Source organism: Acanthaster planci, unplaced genomic scaffold (assembly GCF_054643075.1).
Source record: "Acanthaster planci isolate LZ-2023a unplaced genomic scaffold, COTS_SCS Contig261, whole genome shotgun sequence".
NCBI classification, from domain to species: Eukaryota; Metazoa; Echinodermata; class Asteroidea; order Valvatida; family Acanthasteridae; genus Acanthaster; species Acanthaster planci.
In genome coordinates, this window is record NW_028257879.1 from 983 (window position 1) to 20,417 (window position 19,435).

General features: G+C 40.1%; 1 protein-coding gene across 2 annotated transcripts; it reads right to left on the minus strand.

The window, feature by feature from the left end:
* Nucleotides 1-266: 266 nt before the first annotated feature.
* LOC147794953 (uncharacterized) lies at nucleotides 267-14,247 on the minus strand. Of its 2 annotated transcripts, none has more exons than XM_087132413.1 (4): nucleotides 14,130-14,247; nucleotides 10,862-11,327; nucleotides 9,922-10,109; nucleotides 267-523 (listed from the first exon to the last, which is right to left on the minus strand). In XM_087132413.1, exons 1-4 carry the CDS (start codon nucleotides 14,230-14,232, stop codon nucleotides 321-323), a joined length of 960 nt encoding a protein of 319 aa, XP_086988539.1. In that variant the 5' UTR covers nucleotides 14,233-14,247; the 3' UTR covers nucleotides 267-320. The 2 variants fall into 2 exon arrangements, with proteins under 2 accessions (XP_086988539.1, XP_086988540.1); XM_087132414.1 differs by lacking the exon at nucleotides 14,130-14,247 and adding an exon at nucleotides 11,587-11,706.
* Nucleotides 14,248-19,435: the final 5,188 nt, after the last annotated feature.

Consider the following 19,435-nt stretch of genomic DNA (forward strand, 5'->3'; position numbering starts at 1 on the left):
TGGCAAGCAACCGATCCTAAAATACATATAACTCTGGATACAGCCCTCTAACAGACAATATGACCCAAGAAATAGGATGACTCAAGCCCTTCCACTGTATATTTCAACTGGTATGAACATTTTAGCTTAATCTGCATGACAAGGGAACATACTGAGGCCTGTGTCACTGACACTAAGTAATATGAGGATCATCCAAGAGATGGCTGAAACAGGATTAACTTCAGAAACTTGATTGTAAATACAGCAAAGTTCAGCTGTACATTATAATGATGTTACCAACTGCCTGCCCTATAGTCTTAAATAAATGTAATGCTCTGCTATCAACATGTACAATCCCCCCTCCCCCAGTGGACTGGTATACTTGCCAAGATGTTACAAAGTAACCAGTCATTAAATACAAGAGATGATACTGGAACAGGGCAGGCTTTGTCTGACCAAATCTCTTGCCACTTACCCTCAGTATTTCCTTGGTGGTTGTACATTTCCCCACGCTGGAACCCCATGCAACAGGAATTGGGTACCTCTGAAAAAAGTCAAGATCAATATAAACACAATCAAATTAAATCTTGCAAATAGACTGCATTTGGCATTTTTCAGCAGACCTTCCGACAAAGAAACAGGTAATAAAATGACAGCCAGAAACTTTTTACAGGTGCAGAAAATTGGCAGCCATTTTGGAGAGAGCAAATTTTCTTAAACACAGCCCAGTTTCTTCAAATTCACCTTTGTGAAACTTAGCTCCGACAAGTTTAATTAAAGGGAAAACATCCTGTGGGTTGTTGCCTCATATACCCTTGGGCACATGTTACGTGTAGTTGGTGACTGAAGATTGCAAATTGTACCAACTGCATACCAACAAACCAAGCTAGCTACAGATTTTTTGTGGCAATATTTGACAATTTAGCTTGCAAGTGATCTGAGCAGCTACATGTACCATTACCACTAGATGCACATACATGTACATGTACTCTATGCCACCTTTTAGTCACTCTTCAAACTGAAACCAACTATCATCTCCAAATGTGAAGTTCACATCATACTCACTTCCAACTACAAGCACAACCAGAGTGAAATGAACACCCCTCATTAACAACTGTTTATGTCATCTTGCAAAATGTACACACAGTCAACCCTCGTTAGTAAGAGCACTGTCAATACAAGATTCTGCTTATAACAAGGACATTTTTTGGTCCCAATCCTTTCTTTTTCATTGTTTTCATTCCTGATAATGCAAGATTCCTGTTATAACAAGGTACATGTAATTTACCAACTCTGAAGGACCTCTTATTAAAGAGGTTCAACTGCAGCATGGGAGTTACTCCAAAGGCTTTCACATCTGAATAATTTGGCAGCTGTGGGGCAAAATCTTGTGCGTGATCATTAAATAATGATTCCGTCATCACAACAATGGGAGAATTCTCAACAGTGTGTTTTGTGTTGTGGCAGTGTGCGGTGGAGTGTGTTTCCTCTTTGAACACTGGGCTATTGTTTGGTGCTTCCTGTTCTTTATTTTCCCAATCTTATCCTTGGCAGGCTAGCAGGGAATGCCATGTGTATATTAATACATGAGCACGTGACCAAAGCTTTTGTGAAGCTTATAGGCTGACAGCGGCTCCATGCTTTGGGCTCAGACTTTTACAAGCCCTGGACAAGTTTACCAGGGAACCTTCTGAATCCTGCAGAATCTTCCACTATGTAGGAAAAAATTGGACTTTCTTTGCACTTCAAGTTTCAAGGATCACAGGGTCCCTGTGAAGCTGGGACAGGGTTCAGATGTGCCTTCCTCATTCATACAAACTCCTACAAAATCCTCCAAAACTCCTTGTGAATTTGACAGGGAGGGGAGTTATGGTTTAATTGTACTATGAATAGAAATTTGGCTTAATGGAGAAAATGCCATATTATTTTGGAATGTACGATGTATCGATTATGTACAATTTTGGAGAAACTGCATATCAGGCAAACAATACTTGTAGCTGTACATGTGGTCGTTGAGAAAATGTTGTACAAGAACTAGGTGATAATGGCATGTAGATAACACATCAAAATGTAACACTGTTCCTGCAGTTTCTGTATGCACAAAACAAAGTCTCAGACATCTGCAGATAAAGAGAAGGAACTATGATTTTTTACATTAACCCATGTGTTTCAGAAATACAGGAGGCACTCCTGTATTACTAGGCAAATTAAACCTGAGATTTGCATCTGCCCAGAGTCATATCATCACAATATCAACTTCCATCCAAACCAGTTTCAAGGAGGCAAAAAAAAAGACAGATTGTTGTGTTTTTATTACAGATGGTTAACACATCCACTACCAGTTGATTGCCAAAGGCCCCCTTCCCTCATCCAACTCCAATGAATAGGGCTCCTGGCATGGAGCGTCCATCTCAAAGTTCAAGAGCAGAAGCAACACAAGGCAATCTGCAAATTAAACCCTCCCCGCTGTCGTTATGTTTGTGGGGCGAACACTAGTCTGACTAGTCAACCGGGCAATGGGGAAGGGGGGGAGGTTTAAGGCCGCAAGCAGCAGGACCATGTGTCACCGCCATTAATATCACCAATCGGCTAATGATGATTAAGTACAAAGCGAAAAACGAGCCGTTAACAGCAAAAACAGATAGGTCCTCTTCATTCAAGGAAAACGTTGATTGCGTACAGAATCAGGGCATGAACGGTACATGACTCTTTATAACAAGAGAGGGCTGTAATGTAAGTATACCAGTACATGTAGTTCAACTAAGGTTCCTAATCCTAATTGGGGATGTTAAGTCTTCTATCCTTTTTGGGGGGGAGGGGAAGGGACAGCATCATGGATTTAGCAGAAAAACTGGCACACATACCAGTAACAAGAGCAGATTGCTACGAGAAGAATGTGCATGTAAAACGTTGGTGGGCACCACAAGATGAATGAATATTAACTTGCCATGTATTCACCATGTACATCATCCATTAGCAGAATCGCCAACAAGAGATCAGTGCAAACTCCATGCCACACCACCACTGATTAATGTCTGTAATTTGCAATACAGCCCGCACTTTGTTTCTCTGTTTTTTTTGGGGGGGGGTGTCTTCCACACTTCTCTTTTCAGAGCCATGCTGGCCACTGAAAATTGATAGAAGGGCCTCTATTTTCTTGACTTTCCACTACTTCTCCAGATGCAGCCAAACTTTAATTAATGACCCTAGCACCACAGGGCCTGCGCAAGCTTGTAGTGTTTGGCCAGCGTAATTAATATAGTTGATGCCATTGCGGCTAAGTGGCTGGAGCGTCTTGGCCCATGTAATTGTATAGCAATTGCGAGTCATCTTCTGGTATAAATCACCGGCCTGTGGGTGCTATGTACATACCATTCTATATTTCATTATTCTAATCCATCTTTCTCAGGTCCCCAAACCCCTGTTGTCTAGTACCAGTTTGAGAGTTCGTCTGTACTCCCCTCCAAACTTCTTGTCCAGATTCCCAGAATAACGAAGTCTCCTTACTTTCATCATGTCTTTCCCTGGCGGTGTGGGTACCTTGCAGCATCCCAACTAGTCAAAAGTAGTGTTTGCATTCAGTTTGCATGGGGGAGATAACATTCACCGGGACAATGGCTACTTTTCCAATTCTAAGATTTCTAAGCATCCTGGGAAATTTTGTTAAATTTTCCTAGTCTAATGGTTACTTTTACAGGCCAAACTGTGCCCAGTGAAATTTTGACTCCGGGTAAATTTTTCTGAGACAGCAAGTCCAGTGCAAGCGATGCAAGCCTCACACAGCTGCAAAGTTGGCTCCAGCATGAATATCATACCGTACTTCATACACTATACCCCAGCTGGCGATGCATGGAGGGAGCAATTACTTTGGATGGGAAATTCGGAACCAAGTTGCGGGGACATATATCTGTCCTTGTGATGGATTCATCCCCCTAATAACTATCGTTTAACATATGTAACATGCCATCCCCTAGAACAACGGTGTCAGCACGCATCGCGTGCCCACATTAATGTGTCAGGTTTTGGCTAGCCACTCATTTCTCCACACAATGTGCTTCTTTCATTTTCAAATGTTTATTCAGTTGTTGCTATTAATGTTTTTTTCTTATGGATCAATGTTTTGTAAAACCTTACCAACTAAGATGCTGTTTTCCACTTAAATGCGATCGTGGATCCCCTTTTCAAATTCTAGTTAATCAAAAACCTTTTTTTTTTTCATCAAAGTCATACTAGTTAATATTAGGACCACTAACATTGTAAAGACATGAGGCAAAGCTGTCCAATGATGTGTATTTGTGGGTAACGCCAGCTGATAAAACTGCAGAAAAGTAGAAGAATTTGGACAATTTAATTTTGATCATCATCTCGGCAAAACCACACATATACGAAAAACAGAACATCTCTTTTGGCAATCTAAGAAACTGTCTGGCTTGTTTTACTCGCATGGTTTTTGTGCTTGTACCGGTCTGTTCCATTCCACACAAACAGTTAAAAACAGCTTCATTTATGCTCTTGCTTCTTCTAAAGCGACACGTACCTGTATCTCTCTCCAATTTTTTCCAGTAGATTCTCTGCTTTATGCCCGATGTGCGATGCAGGTGCAGAGAATTATTTTCAAATCATAATCACAAAACATTTCTCTGACATGATACCACACCACGCTGCTGCCATTGATATTAGTTAATCCCTGAATAAGCCATACAGTATGCTACGTCATACCTCTCTGTAACACACCTTAAGTTCTTACTATTGATGTAGTCAAAATGCCTGCTTGTGTCCAGCTAGGCTAAGAATAATGGTGACTTCATTTAGAACTGAATATGGCAATGAAGTGAACTACATGTGAATGACAGAGTGAGAAAGGAGTTCCCCTTTTTTGAAGGGAAGGGGTTGAATAAAATTGTGCCCATAGAGCCTTTGGATTTTTTAATTTAAACTGACCACGACAAGAATATGATCTGCCTGTATGTCATTGGTTTAAACGTTTTGAGAAAGTCAAAAATTTCAAGAATTTTTATTCTATTATATTTTACTTCTTTCTTTTGGGGGAAGGGTGCTTGGGGAGATTAGGACACAACACATCACGTATATATAAATGTACCAGGTATGTGGTATATATATAAAACACATTTTAACAAATTAATTATAAAGAGATATACTGTACACTTAATCCATAAAAAAAAAGGGATGCATGTATCAGTTATGAAATTGTTCACAACTTTTATAGCGGCTGTGTACAAGTACCGAACAAAGAGCGGACAGGTTCATTCAGATTTATCTTTTGGTGTGGAGATAATTTCTGTCAGTGCTCCATCATTTTACCCGCGTCAATTCACACGGGGGAAGAGTTAAAAAAAACTGCTTCAACGGTTACGGTTACATTCAAGAAGTTGCCCACCTGGAATAAGATCTGCTTTATGGATGATGGGACTAGAAGCTGACATGGATAAATGATCCGTAGTTTTCGAAACAATTTGTTTTGAAACTGCCAGATTTCTCTCCCCCCCCAATTAAGCATCGCTTCATGCCAATGATGTTATATCACATTGGAAAAGGGCAAGTCCACCAAAAGTTTCCCTTTCCCTGTACCAGGAAAGCAACTTGGACTTTGACCCAAAAAACGAGGAAATTCCAATCTTTCCAAGACTTTGTACAGTGTTTTTCAATTTTCCATGGCATGAGTGAGGGTTAAAAATGAGGAAATCAGCTGATCCGAGGAAAAGTTGCATGCCTGCTACGTGTAATTTCTTAATTTCCTTCGTTATGCAACTGTCACAACAGGGGTCGAAATAAACGGTGGTCCGCTGGCCCGGGGCCACCAAAAAATTCATTCTCCAATAAGGATGGTCCGCCAGGACAGTGGTCATATGAGAAACACTACCACATTTTCAAAACTTTCATCCCATTTTACGACTTGTGTTTCAAATAACCGGTGCAGCACTTTTGAGTTCATGGTATAATTTCACAGTTCCAAATTTTAAATGAACTGAATGCTCATTTAAATACTTTTAATCTATTGTGTGGTAATGCCTGACCTCAGGATGGGGTACGGCTAGGTTGGCAGGTTTGCTTTGGTAGTAGCGCGGTGCAGTGGGAACCAGTGAAGCCTTGCTTCTCTGCATTGAGCAATAATGTGAAGCAAAATGTGAAGGGAACTTATGAAAATAATGGAACATTCTTTCCAAATGTGGCGAATGTAAGCAGGCAAACGAAAAAACTCCCAAGGTTTTAGATGTAAAAAAAAGTTGTGAGGTATTCTTTGAAGACAGGAAAAACAGGATTTGTTTTTTTCTTTTCTTTTGTATTTTTAAATGTATTTTTCTAAAATTTATTATCGGTCACATAACCAGAAGCAGAACTAGTTTTTTTGATCTTGAAAAGTGTATTTAAATCCAGGCTGGCTTATCAGCTGTTTTGGTTGAGAAGCTCCACTGATGCAAATGGGCATGTGTGGTGGGCCTGATCAATTTCTTTACATGTACTCAACCCGGGCCACCAAATTTTCACAAGGGCCAGTGCGGTGCACTTCCCCACTGGCCTTGCAGGCCACCAAGAGATTGAAGTTAATTTTGACCCCTGCAAAAAGACTAATAATTGGGGGAGGGGAATATTCTTTTGAGCATAACACTGAACTCTGTGAATCTTTCCACATGGGATAAAACTCCTGTTAGGTGCACATAGTGAGCACGTAATAGACATTTTAAGCCGTACTAAATTACAAAAAAAAAAAAATCCTATAAACCCCCTTGCATCAAAATCCTGGTAGAAGAGCAATGGTTGTTTTATTGCTTGTAAATATACCAGTACTTATTATGGCGATAGATATTATTTTGTGACTTTTTCACTGGTACATGCATGGTATGGGCACAATGGCTTAATCAGCCTCCACCTGTTGTACTACCAAACAGCAGTGAATATTAAATACATTATGCCAAAATAAAGGGAATTATGAGCTGCTCTTTAGTCATTAGCTGTGGAAATTAAGGCAAATAAATGTGTCTCTTGCAATGCCTTCATAGTACTCCTGAATTGCTCAACCCATCTGCCGTGCCACAGTGGACTGAATGGAATCGTTTGAAGATATCACTCGTGATTGATCCTGAAGCTTGAATGTCCCCTTCCGTTGTGTCAAGTCTGAAGAAAAGGAATCAATCTTGACGGAATCCAGTCTCGCCTTTAAATATTTTATGTCTGCCCCTGGTGGGAATGACGGTCCTAAATTATGGGGTTATTCCAACCAATTAGGGGTGTAACTGTCTGTGACAATGACAAAATAAATTTGAAAACACATCTTTAATTTCAAGCCACCTATTCATTTCCACCATGAGGCTTTGTAGTATTATTAAGGAATGAGGCAGAAACTGGTACCCAGATCCATGTCTCTATCTTTTATCCAGTACCTTCATATGTACAAAGGGGCTACTTGAATGTACCGGTAAACGGTGTTATTTATTTCCTGCACAGCGAACAACTTTAGAAGACTCCAAAGGGTCCTTGTAAGAGGGCAGAGAGAGAAAGGGCCAATGGCTACATGGAGCAACACTATATTTTCCTTCTGTACAACAAACATCAGACTTTTATAAACTTGTAAACTTACTGTAGCCTGCAGACTGAATATGCAAAGGCCAGCTGTGGTCACATAAAGTGTAAACTAAGTTTTAACTCCATTTACCAAACCAGGATAAATTCTTTCATGATTTGGTTACGAAAAGAGAAAGAAAATGCTAAACGTGTACAAAGATAATCCGAAATCACTAACATATAGTGTTTGAAAACTGAGATTGTATGTATGCAAAACCGTGCAAATAAATGAAGAATGGTTTGAACATAATACTGGTCCAGTGGCCAAATACCACTCCAACTATCGTAGCCCAGTCAAGTCCTTATAGAAGGGGTCCAACTGACCAGTTAAGGCATATTTCTGAACACTCATTGATACATGCATTTCTTCCATCACTGTCTGCAATGCACAATTTATGAAATGTCTGTTCCCATTCAAAAAGAAAATTCTTAAACATAGAAACCTAAAGAAAAAGGTAATTTTTTTCCCAAAGTAAACTAAAAACTAAAACTATAGCCATCAAATGTGACAATTGCTTTCTGATCAGGTGGTGTGTTGTAGTGAAAGCACACATGGCATAAGGCAGTATGTGCAGTTGGGCTGATTTCTGCCACTAAATTTCATAAACAATAATGAAAGACCTAGTGGTGCGAGGAACCTACAAGGAATGGTATACTATTTGTGTCTGCATTCAACAACGACTGTACATGTAGGTCCAAACTTTCAAAGCATTAGATGAAGATTTCTAAGAGTGAAGTAACAAAATGGGTTTATATTTTCTGTGTTTCATTATCAAGTATTCATATTCAGGCAAAAAGTCTCATCTTACATATAGCAGCAATGGAAAGAAATGTTATTTTCTGGGTGACCATCGCCTTGCCTGGACCAGTGTATGTATGAGGCGGTGGTCAGTCTATGGTTGTCTACATGCAACACTCATGACCTGCGATACATGAACCAAATTGGCCATAGCCTAGGGTGAGACTGAAGGAGCATGAATCATCCACGAAATAATCACCAGAGGGTTTTTGAGGGTCCCAAAGTAGCACAGTCTACAGTAAACATAAATGTATCTGCCTACCGGGACGTGTATCAGCACCCCTTCAAATACCCCTTTCTTGTACTTAATATCAACTCTTATACCAGTACATAAACAAATTAGTTTTACACAGATGTTCCAGATTTTAAAAGAGATTGAAATCAGAAAAATCCTGATGAAAAAATGCCGATATCAGGAAATATCCCTACAACCCCCCCCCAAAATTTTTGTTTCCAAGTACATGTACGGCTCAAATTTTCCTTCACTTTTGAGATATTTTTATCTGTTGTAAATACACTCCTTTGAATGCAAAGAAAAGTGCAGTTACCGGTACTTCAATGAGTTAGACTCAATGACTTTTGTAAAACAGAGAAATTTTGTAACAAATCCTGTGGGACTGCATATGATGTACAGTACTTAATGGGATGAAACGGGATGCAGAACAACGTTTGAGAATTTTCGGGATTTATTTCATGTTAGTAATTCTTACGGCTACATCCTGGGTCTAGAAGGAAAATTCCCAACACATTTGGCATCACAAGACATTAATTTACAGATGGTGGAGACACCAGAAGGAAAATTCCCAACACATTCGGCATCACAGGATATTAATTTACAGATGGTGGAGACACCAAAGAAATTTGTATTTGTGAGGGCATTTTGAAGAGTACCAGTAAGTGGGTTTGTTTAATCAGCACAGCGCTTCACAATACTATGTCTCAGTTAAACGGGGTAATTCACGACTAATTTCTCATCTTTCATGTTAACACTTTTTTTTTTAATTTAACACTAAAAGTTGCCAGCAGAACTCGCACCGACAGTCCAAATTGTTACAGCCCAGTCAAGATAAGTCTGCACTGGTTCAGATGGCCAATAGTAATAAAGTTATGGGGAACTCTGGTAAAATGTACTCTCACTGTGGACAGTATAATCAGATGCATTTATAAGCAGAGTTCAGAAATTTCTTCCTCACTCCAGAGAAGTACCAGTGCCTTGTCTTTCTCACAAACCATCTGCCATTTTGTGCAACGTTACCGTGCCTACATGTACATGTAATCATTCATAGCACCAGCATGCATTTTCATTTGACAAAAAGATATCTCTTGCAGAGTTCTGTTCAAATTGTTTTTTTGTGTGGTGGGTGCACACCACACAATTCATCAGTGAGATGATGGGGGATTTAGGCAGGAGTGGTACAATACACAAACAAGTACATGAACATTTTATGCCAACCCAGTGGGATATTGTTGCTGGCTAATAAAGCACCCTCACTCGTGCATGCACATGGTCAATAACGACTATCACCACACGGCCTACGATGGAATGAGTGAATGAAATCTACCTGCTTCATAGAAGTCGCGCGGCTCTTGCTTGATCGGGAAACCCGCGTAGCCATGCTCGAACTGACCACCAATGTGGCCCTGGTGCTTGAAAGGAACAAATGTGGGCTCTGAGTTCTGGCGCTGGAAGTGAGAGCGCTGCTCGCTGGGAAAAGACAGGAAGCACGGCTCTGACGTCTGACGATGATATCTACATGTAGGGACAAACACAGCAGCGATGCTTCAAACCATCACTAAATACATGTGACTGCTCAAATAATGCCAAGATGTAAACTCAGAAGATGACAAAAGTCCAAGCATAAACTGGGAAATGAACTCACTATGCTCAAGCAGAAAAACAGGTATTTTTCTACCATGATAGTTATGCACTTTAACAAAAGCAGAAATTAAATGGTACAGAATTTGTTCTCAAATGAATACATGTACGGTACATGCACACATCACAGAGTACAATAGTAATCTGTTCTAACATTGGTCTCAAATTAATCAAAAGTGCTTCATATGTATAATACAAGTGCATAAATGTAAATTATGTATTTCATTGGATCTTTCAATAATTGCAAAAATCCTACAAAGTGCCTTCTTACAGCATCATGTGATCAGTAAATTCTTCCAAATTTGTCCACAAATCTTGGTTTGTAGGCAATGTCTCTACTGGCACAGCTACGGTTTACAAGTCACATTTTCTTATTTTTCAGTGGGTTCAGACTGGCTTGTAGGTCTAACACACTCATTTGGTTTCGAAAATATTGCCTTGTGCTCCCTACAAGGCAATATAAACTTTGCAATCATACACAGTCCAAATCCTAAAAACTAAAATAAATCAATTTATTCTATCACAGCTGAAGAAACTTGAATCGAAGCAAGTCACATTTTAAATTTTGTTCACTCCTACCAAAAACAAGCACAAAAAAAAAGAAAAGAGAGACAATCTGTTCTTACCTCTTCTCCATGGTATATGCTTGGAGGTCTCTAGCAGAAGGAAATGCTGGTTCCTTGAAGGGAGTACAGGCAGACAGTGCACAAGAGGATCGCGGGGATGAACGTGCCATCTCCTGCTTGACCACATTGAAGTTCAAGTCCAGGCTGGGCAGGGAAGAAGAGGATGCAGTGGACAGAGGGGTGGTGATCCGCAGGTCACTGCGCTCATCAGAAGTTGTGGGGACCAGGGGCGTGCTGCTCCCCGTACCACTGGTGGTTGGGGTGGGGGGGCTGGACAGGCCACTGGGCTTCATCGGGGGCACGTCAATCACCAGCTGCTCGCCAAACTCGAACTTGTGGCTGTTGCTGAAGTCGAAGTGAGATGTCGTGGACATGGAGGAGGATGAGGAGGGGAACTTCATATGAGCGCATGGCTTGTGACAACTCGGACTCTTGGGCTCTGCCTTGATCTTCACGTTGAGAGGAACTGCAATAGGGAAAAAAAAACCAAAGCAAAGTGCACTTAGCTCTGTTCAAATGAGCAAGTTATCTCAGTGCAAAATGAAATTTGTCTCAGCTTGTTTCAACTATTCAAAAATTAGAGCAATCATTTTTTATTTACAGTGTCAATAATGGTTTCATTTAAATCCCACAGCATAGATTTATAAAAAGTTGAAGTCCTATGTACATCAACGGAGTCAGACTATATTGGACATAACTCAATCGGTGCCCCGCACGCCTCTCACCTATTGCAAGGCGTGTGTCATACATAGCAACGTATCAACTGCTGGGAAAAAAAGGACCCAAGGAAGCCAGCTAGACTCCACAACTTGTTTCCACCGTTCTGCTGTTGGGTTTAACACAGTCTACCATTCCAGTTAGCTTGCTTCTGTCACACCTTATCTACGCTAACACAACTACAAAGAAGCTGCAACTCCCAGCTTTCATCACCCTCCCCCCCACCAAACTAGAGTCATCCCAATATCACCATGGCAATGGTTAATTACCAAATGACAAAAAGGAGCGGCAGAGATGAGCACTGCCGCAGTGAGTGGGCCAGGCTCATTTGCATGTTATGGCCACCAATAATATAATGGATATGTATCATGGAGGGAGGTCCTGATTTGCATGTCAATGGGAAGAATTGGGGGGATGCTGGGAGCACATGGCTTGCTTCATCCAATGATGGTGAGGATGAGGTCCTGGACACTGATAGCACTGGGTAATCATTGCCTATACTTGATTGACAGCTTCCTACGTGGGCATGAACACGATGAGTATGTCACGACATGTAAAGCAAATGCTAACACAGATGTCCATGCAGCCATAGACTACTTGTACATGCCGCTAAGAAAAATGTAATGTTCTTGTACAACCTCTCCTTGCAAACTTATGAGCGTTTTTTTCAACCCCTCACAACAGGGGGCTCACCTAATGATATATTTTGTTTTAAGGTTGTCATGCATATAGAGCATCATTGTATGAAGTTAAACCCTATTAAATATGGAATTTTGTTGTTTTACAACATGCATTGGAAGCAGGAAAAAAATTAGGGAACACCATTTTGCGCTTCTGACAAAAATGAGGTCAAAACGTCCACAAAAGCATCAGGAGAAAGAGAAAGAGGAGAAGCAGAGGAAGGGCAGAGAGACTGATAAAGCTTTCTCCTCCCACTTTGTAAGATTCCTGTCTTATGAACGTCACACTGAAGAAACAGCCCAAATCTTCTGGTAATAGACATTACCAAACCAGCCTAACGTTAACGATGCAAATTGACCATGAGCATTGTGAACCCTGAAGAAGCATCACAAACAGTTACAGCAAATCAAGCATGTCAACATAATCTTTAACCAATCGGGTCTATTCCTAGGACCCCAAAATGAATTGATAGTAGATGAATTGATTTGCACTGACCTTGGTTTCCTCCCCCCCCCACTAACAAAAGCCCAGTGGTCCGCTCATTAATTCAGGAAAACAACTCCCAAACACGAACTGCACAAATCAGAACAAGTTACTGGCTATTCACTAGTGCACGCAGTTGGAAAACAGCCAGCTGTATGCAATTCAGATGTCAAGTTACATGTACAAAAGATGAGTAATTGATTTTGTTCTGCTTGGTTATTCTAGATTAATGTTTGGCAAAACATGGGATGTATGGGCTGAGAGAAACTCAGACAAAGCCAAGCCAATGAAATGCATAAATGTCTGATTTTCTTAACAAACGTGCCTGAACAGAGATTGTATCAGTAAAGAATTAAGATGTACACCGTACATTGTACTGTAAGTTTAATCCTATTATTATTTCACCAGTACTTATGAAATACAAAAGAATAAGGCCTTGGCTGAAAACCATACATCCAATGGAACGGCAATGGGGGGTGCAAGGGAAAAACATCACTCTTCAGCAAGAAGTAGTGACACATGCTTTCGATCATACAGGAAAATACCATGGATCAGAGAACAAAACAATATCTGGCATTGAAATTTTGGAACTTGTGACATTGCATATGAAGCTACCAGACTTCATCACGCCAGTGAGGACCAGGGAGGCAAGCCAAGTGACAAACTGCTAGAAACAGATTGAATGACCAGATCATCTAATGCCCTTATAAAATCTGATGGTTAAGATGCAACATAGCAAGTTGCAAGAATAACTTCAAGAAAATGATTTATTCTTTAGTTCCAGTGGAAAAATCAGTTAGAAAAATCCAGAGGGTTTGAAGAAGGCAAATCGACTTTGAGAGTCTAAGAGTAGTTTTGGTGAGCTCAGTGAGCTGCATTCTCGAGGACTGTGTGAAGTGTCTAGCGGTCGCTTTCTGATCATTTTGTAATGAGTGACTGAATCAGTTGGACTCAAGCAAACAGGAGAAGTAAGCAATCAGAAAGACAACAGTAGTTAAGCATGGGTCTCAGAGAGCTTAGGATTCGCTGAGACCCAAACCAGATTGTATACAGCTCATGCTACCATCAGAGCAGAACACCAGATGAAGAAAGCACAGTGTTACGACAGAGGCCAGCAAGTACAGTTGGATATGTGGACAACTGTACATGAATGGCAGCAACACGTCATGATGTGGCTGACTAGATGAAAGTGGAATGGCAAACACTGAAGCAACAAACAGAAAAACAGTCCCAAAACACTAACCGTAAAAATAAAGTTTAAGGAAAGTGCTTTACATGATTCAAATCAGTCCACATTGAAATTTTCTTTTACAATTCTACCATACAGGTTACACTGAGGCCTCTAAGTTTGCAAGTTCAAGATGGACGAACTTCTGTGAACACTTACATGCAAAAATGTTCCTGAACTGCCAAATTGGTGTACATTCAGGGTTGAGTAGATCATAATGAAGTACATGTAGTAGCAGGAATGATTGGAGGAACGCTGGCATTACATGGACCAGTAACAGCAGTGCTGGTACCGGGAAATGAGCAACCTACATGCACAGGCATTTTGGCATTTGTGTGGTTTGGCAACACCTGGAAACACAATATTGTCCTCTATGTCAACTCTGCAAAACATATCTATGGAGTGCATGTGCACTTTGTTTCCTTCCGCTGAAGATAAGAAGAAGACAAGTAAAATGTTTGAACCTTGACAACACTTGCCCATAACCACTAGTCTTCTACCAGAGAGTCATTAAGCAAATTGTGGTTTCTTGTAATGCTTCCACTTCCCCAAATTCTAGGGAAGAATCCTGTCCCCCAAGGTTCTTTCTTCTTTTTGTCTCTTTAAACAGAAGTTTCAAACGAGACATGATAGATTTCAAAGGTGCCGGTTCTGCAATGACTTTATCAAATCAGTGATAAATGGCATCTAACCTCCCCCCCTTCTTCTCATGTTATACCCCGTGCCAGACTCCTCATTAAATCATCAATGCTCTTTTATTCCTTCTTTCTCCCAACCCCCCCTCGCCGAGGCGTTATTGCATCAACATCGATCCAGCACAATCTTTATCACCAAGTCCCCTAATAATGAGGGTTTGAGAGAGAGCAACGAGTGCCGATGGCGTCCCCATCCATCACAAAGGCCTTACGCAGTCGTGATTTTCTCCCAATCATTAACCGTGACTATTGTCTCCTCTTTCCCTCACCATTGTGGAATGAAATCTGTGGAGCTGTCTTCAAGTCACTACACCATTCATCACCAGACAATAATACATGCACACCATCCCAAAATGATGGTTTTTATAACAAATTTAGCCAACAATTTGAATTTAATCTACAGCAGCAGCGGCACAAGAACCCTCCTGTTATTTCAGCCTCAAAATGCCTGAAGATAAATATCAAATTGCTATTCAGCAACTCAATGCAATAAATTGAGTTTTGCTGAACAGCGATTTCATTTCAATTCTAATAAAAAGGCGGACTCCTTAAAATGTAAAAAGAACAACTCTTCCTTTACTCCAAGGTTGTCGCATATATACATACAGATAAAAGCTTGTTTGTCAAGAACTTAGAAAAATGCCTCGGAATGATTGAACCTACATATGTACAATACAAGAAGCATTTAACACACTGCACAACTAGTGACTTGCTGTACAATCTTCAAACTTGCTGACAGATTCTACTGCCACATTCTGAAAAGCAGGGTTCTATCCAAGACAAATGCAAAGAATATGGACACTTGCCCACTCCTGAGGGCACTGTGCAAACACTTATTATTTTAAGTATAGTAGCTGTGTTCTAAGCCTCCATCATCCCATGCAGTCATTTATATCATCCAAAAGCAAAGTTACCCCAGCAGCAATGTGATACTGACTTCTACCCTCTTCTCTGCTTTCAGTTTAATTTGTTTTCCGTGGTGAATGGGGCAAATGACTGACAAACAATGACCTACGTGATCTACGTGTTTCACTATTGAACAATCACCTTCCACATGTGCAACTGTAATGTTCAGAAATACGGCCCTTTTCGTGATCAATTTACTGTGAATGACTGTACATGTACTCCTTGCAAAATGTTTCCTGGAAAGAGACTGACAGCCATAGGGTTTCTTTTTTGACAGAAAATGAAACACCTGTGATGATTAAAAAGTACGGTAAAATAACATTCTCTGACCCAGCAAACATTTCCAGTGTTATCCCTAGTCTCAGGGGAAAATTTTGAGCACAAACTTAAAAGCAATGCTCGTCTTTTACGGAGCCTGATAGCTTAAAAAGAAATTAACATCAAATTCAACATCACTAGAAACAGAAAACCAACAGACTGTCCATGACAGGACAAATATAAAAAAGCCAAATTTTAAGATTTAAGATAAGCAATTGTTTTTTTCTGCATTTCCAAAACCAATGAAACATGCTATCAGTTGAAGTTCTGTTTAGTAAACAATCATTTGATTTGTGGATCAGCTCTATATCTTGTAAAATGATTTGATATTTCTCAACCCTCCGCAATGTCCAGGCCAGCACTGAGATGGCACCAGAACATCCTATACAGTCTGCAATGTAGACCACTGATGAACATGACCAAGAGCTATCACATGAGCAAAAAGTCGTGGCTGTGTTGCTACCAGTTAGGCAAATGACACTGCTGGAGAGGAGAAACTTCCTTAACACACTGCCAAAGTTTCCATGGTCGATAGTGGAAACGGTACATCTCCCATGTTTGGGGGATTTGTTTCTACAAATAACATTTGGCAAAGATCGGTCAAAACAGACTAAAATAAAGATCTGAGAAGTATCAAATTCCTAGTCGCTGGGATTTTTTTTCCTGTCTGCATTGTGGACGTGTCAGAAATCACAAGGAAATTTCATTCAATTGGAAAACTGTTATAATACGGCTTACGGAGACTCTGACGACCAATCGAAATGGGCATTATATCAATGTACATGTAGCAATCGCCAAGCACACACTTCAAGACTTGACTCCTGAAACAAATTTACCAATATGATATGCTATTGAAGAACAGCATGTACATGTAAGTATTTTTTGCATTCTTTAAAATAGTAAGCCTGCTCCTTTAAGGCACATGCATGATACTTATCACACAGAATCGATTCCAACACTGGCCATTATCATGTTTGTGATCTGTGAAGGTGTTCTTTCAAGGTCAATGTGTGTTTGCAAATTTTAGATTTAATGTTCATGGATCGTTCGCAGATGGACCCGGGGTTTCGCAAACTGAGCTGCCATTTCTCTCTATAACAGCGGTGGCTGAATCTTTGCGAATCGGCTCTTACTTTCGCAAAAGAAAGAACTCCCCAGACAAGTGTTATTTTTTAAACTGCACACAATTCCCCAAAGAATTATTCGCAGTACACGTAAATCGATCGCAAAAAGGGCCCGTACTTCTGAGCAGTATAGCACATGTACTTCAGAAGCTCTATGGTACAAAATTTTCTTCATGCTCATTAAAATAAAAAACAACGAGCTACAAACACCTTAGTGTTGAGTTTATTTTGAGGAACTCCAGTCTGAACTTTTTTTAGGGGATTCAAATAGTTATTCTGCATATACCAGTGCAAGTACAGGCATACCTTGAAAATTAACATGGTATTGTCTGTGCATCAGTGTCTTAGTTCCTTTGAAACCTAAACTTTTGTCACATGCCAACCACAAACAATAAACAGGTAATCAGTGTTCCTGGCCTCTTTTATCATCACAAGCAATTTTCACCTATTTTTTTTAAGCTCCACTCACACTTCTGCACAGATATGCATGCGCACTTTTGATAATTTCATATGTAAATGCAGAAGCATACTGGGAGAACGGTGCCAATGTTATCTGATTATCGGCCCCATCATCTTTACTTTGGCAGTATTGAGGCTGCTTGTCAGTACATTTTCCAACTTCATTTTTCCATATTTGAGACAAACAAGATAAATGGCCCAAGATGCCACGCATCTCAACCATCGCCGGTAAGCTTAACAACACACAGAAAGCACAGATGAGACAACTTTTTAATACAATCCCGTGTGCTGTCGGCGTGTCTTGTCGCATACAGTACACTTTCCAAAGTGGACGAAAAAGGTAGTGACGACTAATAAAGAGGCAGTGCATTGTCTAACTTGCCTTTTCAGCGACAAACCATTCAAAATCTTCGTAAACAGAAAGAACACATCATTATACGAGGCTGATAGCATGACTGTCTTTTTAACAGCTGGGTCCAATAATTTAGCAATGGTTTTCCCAGGGATTCAGGTGTCGATCGCCAAATGCTCATTAAAAAGAGAAGAAGACAAACCCTGAGACAAAAAAAAGATGGGACTTTAATAATTGGGGTCATGTAAACCAGATGGCAGTCATGATTTGCATGTGCTGTATCAAGGGTGTCTTTAGTGAGAATGAGGGATGGGGAAAAATATAAGGAAGATGGGGTAGGGCTTACCCTGAATTTCTTTTAACAATTGAAAAACTTCTGCTCTGAGTAGGAACAAAAGAAGGTATGTTTTTAAATGAAAATGACGGTTCTTTGATAGGAACTCACTGTATTGGCACACAAGTTTGTGCGAGGGGCACATTGGGTATGTGTAACAAATTTATGCTGGAATGTTTGGTCTTTGTGTGTGCGCCAAACACGTGCAGGAGCCAGGGTGGAAAACTTCTCACCAGCCTGTCTTTCTTTTGCCGGTGAGGGTGCACTTCAACTCAGGGCAGAATGGTTTTAACAAACAACGAATGGCTTCTGGCCTTTCTGCACTTTTTCAATTCTGATATCAATTTCAGTTGTGAATGTAAAATACAAGATTGGAATTTACCACAACTTTCTCCACATCACACAACTATATTGAAAATCACCTTTGATGTGATGTCTCTACTGCTTATCTATATGTATGGCACACTCCCGTTTTGTGTATATATTGTAGGAAAAGTTTCAACCAAATTTTTGTAAATTTGTTTCTTCAGAGACATTGTACAGACATGTATAACAGGTTTAAAATAATGCACCTTTATTATGAGCAGGTGCTGAGGCTCTACCTATGCAGTTAATTTCATGTTGATTAGCCCGTGTCTACTATGCAAATGAAATATTGTACATGTAGCTTTTAATGACATCATCATGACATCATCCTCTGAATATCTACTTTGACCATCAAAGGTCTTGGAAATAGAATTTCCTAAATTTGTTTTGTTCAGGAGGTATATCACAAAAGAATGTTCAGAGCCAAATTCATATAAAACCATGTGATGTCATGATGACATCCTCAATTTTCACACGTAACACATTTTGGTCTGGGTTTATGCTAAATTTCATCTCAAATTACGGCTTTGAACCCTACACAGAATTTGTTGCATGCGTGCCACATGACATCTGATGAGGTCATCATGACATCACTGTTCTAGGACCACTCTCGCATAAAACAATGACAGAAGAATTTCTCTCCTTAGAATTTCTAAACCATTAAATTATGAATGTGTGATGCTTTTGTCCTAGCGTTTAAATGCATTGTGCTCTGTCTATTCCCAGCAACTCTGAAAGGCTTGTCATTTCCAAAATGAGCTGTATTCTGCCAAGATCTGATTACATTCAAATCAAATCAAACCACCAAATCAGTTCTAAAAATGTTACTGATTCATCCATATATGTACATGCTTTGTCGTTTTCCATCCTTCCATGCCCATTTTTTTACAACCACTACGGTATTCACCTAA

Excerpts from the sequence above, each read along its gene's own strand:
- LOC147794953 (XM_087132413.1), bottom strand. The coding sequence starts at position 14,232 with ATGCCAGCGTTCCTCCAATCATTCCTGCTACTACATGTACTTCATTAT. Across the intron at positions 11,328-14,129 it reads GTTCAGGAACATTTTTGCAT|TTCCTCTCAACGTGAAGATC; the intron begins GTAAGTGTTCAC and ends TCCCTATTGCAG. Across the intron at positions 10,110-10,861 it reads GCATATACCATGGAGAAGAG|ATATCATCGTCAGACGTCAG; the intron begins GTAAGAACAGAT and ends CCCTACATGTAG.